General features: G+C 34.3%; 1 protein-coding gene across 1 annotated transcript; it reads left to right on the top strand.

Annotated features, from left to right (window-relative positions):
• The first annotated feature begins 9147 nt into the window (after positions 1-9147).
• LOC147487508 (heavy metal-associated isoprenylated plant protein 3-like) lies at positions 9148-11124 on the top strand. Its single transcript, XM_086572598.1, has 5 exons — positions 9148-9687; positions 9786-9969; positions 10126-10322; positions 10506-10593; positions 10688-11124. Exons 1-5 carry the CDS (start codon positions 9679-9681, stop codon positions 11050-11052), a joined length of 843 nt encoding a protein of 280 aa, XP_086428724.1. The 5' UTR covers positions 9148-9678; the 3' UTR covers positions 11053-11124.
• Positions 11125-11536: the final 412 nt, after the last annotated feature.

Here is an 11536-nt window from a genome sequence, read left to right on the forward strand (position 1 = left end):
ACTTTTCCAGCTACTTGTACATTTTGTACTCTTGATATTGGATAAAAAGTTTGGTTCCTTCCACCACCAAAGCCAAAAGGTATATTTGACCTTGTGGATGCAGATTACAAATAACTATTGGAGCATCATTAGATATGTCATGAACATTATCAATTGCTGGCTCTATAACATCTTCTACCTCTTGCTGGATTAGTAAATCATTATGGATTTTCATCAGCTTCTCAAGAGATCCCTTTCCATAAAGCGTTTCAAACTCATTCTCTAATCTCGCAGCAGTATCATCCTCAGGTTCAATGTTTTTTCGATTTCCATGAGTTTTTTGTGTTAAAAGTCTAAACTACCCTCAGAGAAAAAATCGCTCCCCATTTTTTTGAAACTTTCCCATCTACAATATCTTCTTGTTCCCATCTTATTGGGGTTTAACTGTGTTACTCTTTAACTCTTTATACCCATGGATTTCATGCCTTATTGTCTCTTTTTTTTTTTTTTTTTTTTTTTTTTTTTTTTTTTTTTTCAAAAAATGTAAATGGGCCCGACTTGATTGACAAGCCTGCCCAAAACTACCTACCAGCCCCGCCTAGCCTAGCCGTTCCACAGATTTGGCCACCGGTTATAACTTTTTTTTTTTTTAATAATCAAATATTTTATTAATATCAACAAGGGTCACATTTGCATTGTCATGCTTCAGGCTTTGTTTCAGCCATATTGGAGCTATATGACAACTACTACTGGGAAATATAAACTGGTAGTCCACCTCTAGTTGTTGATGGATGAGTGTCCAGTTGTTAGATTGTGGATTTCTAGAAGCGTAAGCGGCAAGCTTGTGACCAACTAAGTTTCCACTTCTGTGTACATACTTAATATCTACAAAACAGAAAAGTTCAAAAAGTTTTGCTGCATCCGACAGTATCATTTGTGCTGTCTAAGATAGATTGGTTGTCTTGTTTTCCAGAAATTCAACTGCAGCTTTCGCATCCATCTCCACTTGAAGCTTTATGGAGTGGTTGTTGGAGCACCAACTAAGGGCTCTGAGAAGTCCTCGACATTCCGATTCTTCTGCACTAGATGACCAACTTGTGTTTGTTCCTGTAGCAACCAATTTCCCTTTGTGATCTCTCAAAACATGCCCATAACCTGCTTGCTTATTTGTTATATTAAAACTAGCATTTACATTCAACTTTAGATATGGTCAGGAGGAGATGGATTCCAGTTAACAGGGAGGGAAAAAAAGCAGATTGTTAGAGTTTGGGTTGGGTAAAATAAGTTTATCAAAAAAATTTATGAGGACTTTTCTTATTCTAGTCAGAGAAGGTGTAGTCTTGTTATGAAGGATGTTACATCTGTCCATCCAGATGTTATAGTATAAAAGAAGGCAGAATTTTGTTCACTGTTTTGTTTCTATTGGCCAATCAGTCGGTGGCTTGAACCAAATGTCAATCCACTTCTTAGAGGAGTAAAGTTTGAACTCCTCAAGTCGAAACAACCAAGGTGTTTGAAACCACAAAGCTCTAATGAAAGGGCAGACTAGGAGAATATGGTGAACACTTTCTAAACAATTTCCACATAGTAGACAAGATATATCTGATAAGTGATCTCTAGTAGGGACAATATCATGATAGATTCCATGCCAGGAGAGTTTGTCTAGGCAAATTAGCATTGTGCCAAAAAGAAGGAGTGGTAGAAGGGTTTACAGACATATTTACAGGCATGCTTAGTTTATTATACATAGATTTTTTTTGTAAGGTTCCAGTGTAAAGAGTCTACTCGATTTCTAGTAGAGAGATAAACATTATGGATATGCATATCCGCTTCATGATCAAATAGAGAATGTACATGCAATAGAAGAATTCCATGTTCTACTGTGTTGATTAATCAATTGTGAGACAGTAGTGTAATTAATATTAATAGGATATGATGGAGGGATTTTACCAAATGGTAGCCATGAGTCTTCCCATGTATTTATGCTTGTACCTGTTACAACACGCCATGTGGAATTGTCTCTAATAAGAGGTAGAATATACAACATACCTTGCCAGAACTAGGAGGATCCATTTTTTCTGCAAGCCTGTAAGATGTTATTATGTGGAAAATACTTACTCTTGAGCTGTGAAGCTACTAAGGAATTTGGATTTGTTAGAATTTGCCATAAAAATTCTAGTAAGGTGAGCCAAATTATTAAGTCTCGAATCTTTAATGCCAAGAACTTCGGCTCTTTTGGATTGACATATGAAAGACCAAGTTTTAAGATAGCAAGGATTATTTTTTTCTGGTTGTTTTCCCCACCAGAAATCTCTTTGAATGACATTTATTTTTTCAGTAATTCCTATGGGTAAAAGGAAGGTGCTCATATGATAAATAGGCATGGCAGAGTTTATGGACTTAATGAGAACTATTCTTGCAGCTTGTGATAAAATTTTGCTTTCCCAACCAGAGATCTTCATGTTTACTTTGAGGATTAATTCATTGAAAATTTCTGTTTTGGGCTTCCCAAGAAAGAGTTTTGTTCGTAAGTAATTTTCCCCCACTTCAATTCTTTTCATGTTAAGAATTTTTTGTATATCCACTACTTTACAACTGATTTTTACTAAAGTGAACTCCCAACTTTTCAAAATTAATCTCTTGTCCAGTGATATAACAGAAATCATTGAGGATAGCTAGAACAAAGTTTGCTTCCATAATGTCAGCTCTACAGAAGATAAAAGCATCATCTGCAAATAACAGATGTGCAATGGGAGAACTATTTTTAGTAATTTTAATCCCATGAATGTTATTTACAGAGACATGTTTATTTATGAGTTTAGAGAGGACTTCCATACATAAAATGAACAAAAGTGGTGACAAAGGATCACTTTGTCTAAGTCCTCTTTTAGATTTGAAGTGACCAGCATGAGGTGTATCATTAACAATGACAGAGAAGTGTGGTGAGGATATACAAGTATGAACAAGGGAACTCAAATGTGGGTCAATACCCATGGAGTTCATGATCTCAGTTAAGGTATTCCAGTTTATTATGTCAAAAGCCTTTGACATGTCCACTTTGATTGCCATAAGACCAGAGATACCTTTTTTCTTTTTCATGGTGTGTAAAATCTCATGTGCAAGAATAACATTATCAGAGATTTGCCTACCAGTAACATATGCACTTTGATAAGGTGATATGCAAGGGAAGAGAGTAGCTTTAAGCTAGTTAGCTAAAGTCTTGGAAATGATTTTATATGAGATGTTACATAAGCTAATGGGCCTAAAATCTTTACTGCTGGTGGGATTAACAGATTTTGGGATGAGAGCAATGTTAGTACGATTAAACTTTTCAAGACTATCTGCAGAGGTGAAAAAATTAGACACCATTTTGAAAATGTCTTCATGTAAAAGATCCCATGATTTTTGAAAGAATAAAGCAGGAAAACCATCTGGACTAGGTGCTTTAAGTGCACCCATCCCAAAAAGAACAGACTTAACCTCCTCTTTGGTGATTGGAAGAAGAAGGGCATCATTTTCATCTTATGTAATGATAGGTGGGAAATTAAAAGAGAGGGGATTGTTGAAGAATTTACCACTGGTTTGTCGTCATTAAGGAAATTTTGAAAGTGAGACACCAGAGTTTTACCAATGAGGGATGAGGATGAGACCCATGATCCATCTTCAGTTTTCAAGTGGTTGATCATATTGTATTTTTTGTGTCTCAAGGTCTTAATATGAAAATACCTCGTATTTCTATCACCCTCTTTTATGTCTATATCCCTAGACTTTTGTTTCCAGAAACTTTCTTCACATTCAAAGAGGTTATCAAGTTGATTAAGAGCAGTTTTTTCAAGAAAGATGTTTTTCAGAAGTGGGTGCCTTACTTTGATAGAAAACAATTTTTATTTGCAAGTCTTTTATTTGGTTAAAAATATTTCCAAAAGTGGTTATATTTAATAGTTTAAGAACCTTTTTTGTAGAACCCAGATTTTTTGAAAAAAAGAGGTGATGTTGAATTAGGGGCTCTTGATGATATGAGTCATTCCAAGCAGAGTTGACAGTATTGTGATAATAGGGTGTTGCATCCACATGGACTGAAATTTAAAATATTTTGGATTTGTGTTAGGAGAGGGTTGAGTGTCCAGGAGGATAAGATAATGATCAGATCCAATAGCCACCGCCTACACTAATATTTAGAACACTGGGCGTATCTCATAATAATGTAAGCCAAATTTCTGACTTGAGCCCAGATAATCTTTGGAATATATAAACCCATAATAACTTTCCTCACCAAGCCCATCTTGAAAGTTGAAATGAGGGATGAATTATATTGGCTCGTTAGGTGGTAAGTCAAATAATGCCTCTTTCATTGGTTGGTTTCAGGCTTTCAGCACATGGGCCCAGGAAAAGATGTCCATGCAGTCCATGCGGTCCATTGGCTTCTAAAGTCTTATCGGTGGTCCATAAAGTGTGACTATAATAAAGAGTATAAGACTATTCCTATGAAGACTCTCCTTCTACCGTATTAACTAGATATTTTGTGTGCTAAAAAGACTTTACAAAATGTCTCACACAAATTTTTTATCAAAATATATTTTTATTGAAAATAAACTGAAATACATTAATGAGCACCGATTATGGTGTATAAGTATTTGGAAACTAAGAGATCAAATTGATATAGTCTATTCACTTTGTGGTTTAGGATATTAATATGTAATTTTTAAATGGAATTATCTTAAACTTGATCTAGCTTGTATAATAGTTTTCTTAGATTTATGGTGATTTAGCAGTAAATCATCACCGCTCGGCTTACGTACTAATGTGTACAAATCAATTAAATATCTATCAAATCATTAAAACAGATTGATTGTTTTCATATCTTCAAATAATACACTACTCCCACTTGAAAAGATTTATCACATAAACGTGTTCTACGATGAATTGATGAATACAAAAAGAAAATTCTTTCAAGAAAATGCATTCACCTACTTAGAATACTCCCCCAAGTATTTTCTCTTTTTCTAGGTGATTGTTTGTATACATGCAAAATATATTTATTCAATTCCAACATGAATAACAGAGAAGATCATGTTGTTCTATGTCTTTCGTCAATGTGAACATGTCAAAGTGTTAACGTAAGATTGGGTGGGTAAAATGAGTAATGACCATTAATTTTCAGATTTGAACAATCTAATAATCAAATAGATAGAAGAAGAGTGTGCCTTCCAAATAACATTCCCTTTACAAACTTGAAGCTTCTAACACGTACACATCTTGAATTTACAATAAAATGCTCAAATATTCCATCTTATTCTACCTTTTTCCTTATTTGTTATAGTAGATTTATCTATTCTCAATGTTTCTGCCCAAGCACATTGCAAAACAAAGTTCGGATGAAGAAATAGTACTACAAAGTTCTTCCAATATTGCACTAATGTTGAAAGGGTTAAGTTTGATGGTATCAATAAAGTGCCACAAAAATAAGTATAACAATAATTTACACAAACACTTTTCACTCTTTTGTACCAAAGAATTTTCATCCATCAATTATCAGTAGAACACTCGTAAGAATTTTTAAGCTTCGATATATTTTACTCCAAAATTATTAAAATTCCTACAACCAAAAAATGTTTAGGTGGCTCTCTTTGCAACCAAAGTTTGTTGCGTATTGAATAAAAGTTGTTGAGCTAATACAAGTTCAACTGTAGTTCCATCGTTTTGAAATGCTCATCATAATGCAAATTCAATAATAACTTTCTTATGCAATACCAAGAGTAGCTCATATAGGACATCATATTATTATATAACTTGGCAAGATCTAACTCCATGATGATGCACATTCTATAAGCATCCACACCAATTTATGAAGTTAGAGATGTAAAACATACTTGGCAGGATCCTACTCCATGATATGGACATTTTATAAGCATCCTGACCCATATTTTTTAGCACTATCACATCTTCCTGCACTCAGAATGAGCACAAATTTTGAAAATTTATTTTTAACACTATCCCATCTTCCTGTACTCGGGAAAAAAAGGAACAAAATTTAGGAAACCAAAGATAGCCGCCTTGATCAGTTAATTTAATCTTCGTTCCTGAATGAAGTGATTTCACTCATCGTATCTTATATTTGTTATAAGAGTCAGTTCCAATTTCTATTCCAAGAGCTAAAATGAAATGTAAGAAGGTTGCATATATTCAGTTCGAAGAAAGTCAATGTATTATTTATAAATGAAATTAGTTAAGTACATATACTTAAGATTTTGCTTATCATTTGGGCCCTAAAGGAAATTGTCCCAACTGCCAAATACAATTTTGCTTTTGAGTTCATTTGTGTTTCTCAATGATATCCGAATACAAAATCTCGATTGTTATAGTCAGCTCTTATTGTGATGGGAAAAGCTCCATGGATTCACATGTAAACGTACTCTATTGTTCTATATACATTGAATAGAAAAATAACATCACATGCATAACTATGCATTACATCTAGGGGTGACAGTTTTATACACGACCTGCTAACCCGACACGAAATTAGCGGGTTTGGGTTGGGAAAAAAGGCCTTTGGCATTTAAGGGTTGACCTGCTGAACCCGTCAAATAAATGGATTGGGTTAGGGTCACATATGTTAACCCGAGTAACCCGTTAGTAGTCTCGATTAGTTTTTGGGTCTAATGGGTTGGGCCATCAACCCGTGACTTGTATAACCTGCATTAAGATAAGTTTCATTATTTTTTAAAATCTCATTATCCCAACAACCTAAAATGAACGACTAAAAGGAGAATGATTAGCCATCATATTGATTCATTTGATAAATATATGTTTCGTTATTCAATTTTCATTTATATGTAATTGAATTATATATGGTTTTTGAGAATTATTAATACTTATATATTTTTTTATATATGCTTTTTTGATAAATAAAATCATGAAATACTAAATATTTTGAACACAAGTTGTCTATGAATCCGATCAGAAACTGATCTAAAATCTCATCTATCATCCAAACTACCTAAAAACGACTAAAGGGAAAAGGATTAGCTGTCATATTGATTCATTTGACAAAGATATGTTTCATTATTCAATTTTCATTAATCTGTAATTAAATTATGGATGGTTTTTGAGAATTAATACATATTTTTTTGATAAATAAAATCATGAAATACTAAATATTTTGCATACAGGCTGTCTGTTAATCTGATCCAAAACTTATCTGAAATTGACCCGCTGGCTTAGCGGATCACCCATTGGGTAATCTGTTATATAGGCGGGTTGAGTTTGGGTTTGACAAACTCGACACAATTAGTAATTGGGTCGGGTTTGGGTTTGCTCTCCTAATACGTGACCCGAATATGACACGACACGAACCCGACCCAACACGACCCATTGTCACCCCTAATTATATCTACCTGTCTCCCAAATATGACTATTGGTGATCGTCTGATCCTTTCATAGTGTTCTTAAACTGATAGAAGCACAATTCTCTACATTAATGAGAAAGAACTTTCAATATGCCCGTGTTTTTTTTACAGGTCTAGACTTTCAATATGTATTATCATATTGTAGTCTGCATGTGTTTGAAAATCAGAATGAGATCCAAGAAAGAAAAATGAAAATGAAGAAAAGTACATATGTTAAAAATGTGAGAATGCGTGATGGGTATTCGGACACTTACTTAGGAAGTATATTAGTCTACTTCTTAAGAAGTTAATAACCAACAACAAATGCAAATTTCAGGCATATGAAAGAGTTATGCAAATAATATTTTAAGTGTTCTAATTTAGTATATCTCACATAATTCTTAGAGAATGTGGGGAACTATCGAAAGCTGATTTTACACCCTATAATAAGTTATTAACTGAAGAATATGTAGTGTTTTTTGAGACCATTAAAGGATATATTCAAATAAGTCGGTAACTTTTATTATTGACACTAAAAGTGTATGATTTGTAATAGGAGCTTCTACAAATCACCTATTTTTTAGCCATTTTTTTATTTGATAAAATATATAAGAATTGGAACACTAGTAAAAATATTTGATTCGTAATTGAAATATACCTTATACAAATCACCTATTTTTTTAGTATTTTTTTTTATTTGATCAAATATATGAGAACTCAAACTCTCTAGATATAAAAATTAGAAATATACTAAAAAAAAATCTCTTTTAGATGTCTCTGCTTTAGTATATAGATACTAATGCTAGACTAGCAATTCCAATTATCGCAAATATTATGAAAACTTCAAAAATTGGAGATATACTGTTTTCGGGGATATTAAATCATTTTTAAATATTCATTGTTCCGGGGCACGATCCAACTTGTCCAAGTAACCAGTACAGTATCCGCACCTGGGATTTACATACTATTTGGTTTTTGCACTTGAAGTATTCGAGGAATGACGTGATATATGTCCTACGGTCCTACCCAAGATGTCCTTGACAGGCTGACAGCAGTAAACTTATGGATTACTTTGGCGTCATTAATCATGAGATATTGTTGAGCTCCATTGTGGAGGAATATACGTAGTGATTCAACATTCAACAAGCTACTCGAGAGTCGAGACACTCAATGTCAATTCTTTGTACTCAACTTCCCGAAAAAGGTTTCCTACCCGTGGTGTTTTAAGTTCCAAATAGTAGTTTCTAGTTCAAGTTTAACTGAATACAACCAAATAGCCAATCGATAAAGACCTAGAGTTTAGTCATACGGTGGTCCGGTATAGTTAACTTCAGATTGGTTTTTCTCAGGTTAGAATGTTCAAAGATTTAGACAGTACAAATACTACAAAAACACCAAGTCAAGAAATGAATGATTATAGTGATTGACTATTTGACTGAAAATTGAAGTTTCAGGTTAAGTGGATGTCGATTATGGATTGGTATGAAATAAGAGTCGAGAGATGCCGTGTTTTAGCTGCTCACTAGTCACTATACGTGAAGAAACGCTAGCTGCTCATTTCATTTTCGTCATTAGTGTGCTATCAAAAGTTCTTCAAAAGTTCTGTTGTCGGACTTGTGTTTACATCACTTTGGCTTTGGGAATTTCAGCGTTTTGAGCACTCAATTACATTACCATAGAAGATTAACCGTGACACTTCATCAGATTGTACCCTTCCCAAATACATTCTTAATGGTAAATAATACACTCGCAATAAGTCGACAGTCTCACACATCATGACTTTATGATTAGTTTCGAACGAGCTTTAAGATGGTGATACAATTATACACATAATCTAACTCTTAGGCGCAAAATTATCACATTTCCATACATTCCTCTTAATCAACCAAAACTTACGGAAATATGACCAAGCCTTATAAACAAATACAATAGATCGAACACATGAAACATTTCCTCACAAACAGGGTAAGAGACGGACAGTACGATTTTCCTACTTGAAGTCGAAACAGGGTTTGCCGTGTAAATTGTGTCACCGTTGCTAATTAATTGAGGTTGGGTCCATCTGGCCATGATTTGACCCAATTACGTCTGGATCAAGGACTTGGTGGCAATTTTGAAACAGTTGCCATGATACAAACAAGCTCCAATTAGTTATTTATTAATATCTGATGTACACGGTGATGTAAAACATGCCGACATTCATGGCAAAAAGCCTCCAACTACCACCCTTCCACATTCTCCTATATAGTCTCCACTTTGCCTACATTCCAACTCTCCAACTCGTTTCAGTTTCCACTTCACACACATAACCATCATGGGGGAGGTGAGTTTTTTAGTTTCTCAATAACCACTTCCAAAATCTCTTTCTTCTTGGTTTTGTAATACTGTAATAGTACGTTAATCTGTTTCATTTTGTTGCAGAAGAAGAACAATAAGGAAGGAGAGAATAAGGAGGACAAAAAAAAGGATGAGACGAACAAGAACCAAGATAAGAAAGGAGACGGAGTGAAAAAAGAGGATATTAAGACCCCTACAGTCTTGAAAGTTGAAATGCATTGTGATGGTTGCGCTAAGAAAGTTATAAGATCTGTTAAGCGTATTGAAGGTATCAATACTTTTGGATGGTCTAAACATGTTTTTTTTTTTTTTTTTTTTAATTAATTTGAACATCTTTTACTTTTTTACTTGCTTGCTCTATATTATGGTACGTGCATATTAGCTTCACATCATTATGCTAAAATTTTGATATGGTGCATGGAAGGCGTGGAGGGTGTTATGGCAGACAGTTCTACTAGTAAAGTTACGGTTTTCGGGAAAATCGATCCTCTAAAGCTTCGAGAGAAGGTAGAGTTGAAGACGAAAAAGAAGGTTGAACTCATCTCTCCAATTCCTAAGAAAGACAAAGATGCTGGCGAAGCTGATAAGAAACCAGAAGAAAAGCCCGACAAGAAAAAAGAGGTAGCCACTCATAAAACTATCGTCTAATCCTACCTAATTTAACACGCTTTTAGTACAAGCTTTGAAACTTATTTTAGGACCACTTTAGAGTGTTGTATTTGAAAAAAAGAACAATATATATCTGTTATAAGACACAGACAACCACTTTATGATGTAATTAATGTGTGGTACAAAATGATTCAGCCTCAGGTCACAACAGCCACTTTCAAAACTCGGTTGCATTGCGAAGGTTGTACACAAAAAATCCATAAGAGCATTTCTAAGATCAAAGGTAATTTTAATTAAAATGAAGGAAAAAAACAACTTAGTAAAATTCTTTATGTTTAAGTTTACAGCAATTAACTTATATATTGTGATTTTAATAGGAGTTGAAGCAGTGACAATAGACAAATTGCAAGATTTGGTGACTGTGAAGGGGACCATGGACGTAAAAGACTTACCATCTTATCTTCAGAAGAAGCACAAGAGAACTGTAGAATTTCTTTTACCAAAAAGTGAGGATAAGAAAGAGGGTGATAAGAAAGACAAAGCTGATGGGAAAGAGAAGAAAGCTAGTGGTGGGGATGAAAATAAAGAAAATGGAGCCAAACCTGAAGAGTCAATGGCAAACAGAATGGACTATTATGGACCAGGGTATGGTAATGGATACGGATATGGACATGGATACAGAGTTGATCCTCCACCTCAAATGTTTAGTGATGAGAATCCAAATGCCTGCTCTATTATGTGAATATACATATTGAGTATATAGTTGTACAATCCATGAATAATGCAGATTGATGCAATAATTTTGCTTTTAGAACTGTCTACTACAGCTGTGGATATTACAATTTTCTAACCAAAACCGCACACCAGAAAAATGAGCATGAACACTCTGCAATCCAGCAAGAGGCACTTTCAAGCCTCTAATGATCAGCTTATTCTTTTAAGACCAAGAATACAGCAACTTCAACAACGTACAGTAGCTGCCCTTACAACAAGATAACTGACATATATTTATCCCACAACAGCAGTATACTCCACAACACCCGACCCTGCTACAAGTTGTCCTACCATACTACACGCATTTTATTGCGACCATAATTGTACGACCACGGCACAAAACTAAGGGACACATACACCAACTGTTAAGGCATAATATTCAGCTAGCAGTGTGTAGTACAACAAGATTGCATAGCAATTTAATGATTCAGACAGCTATATAAGTTTATAAG

This window comes from Coptis chinensis, chromosome 7 (genome assembly GCF_015680905.1).
Source record: "Coptis chinensis isolate HL-2020 chromosome 7, ASM1568090v1, whole genome shotgun sequence".
NCBI classification, from domain to species: domain Eukaryota; kingdom Viridiplantae; phylum Streptophyta; class Magnoliopsida; order Ranunculales; family Ranunculaceae; genus Coptis; species Coptis chinensis.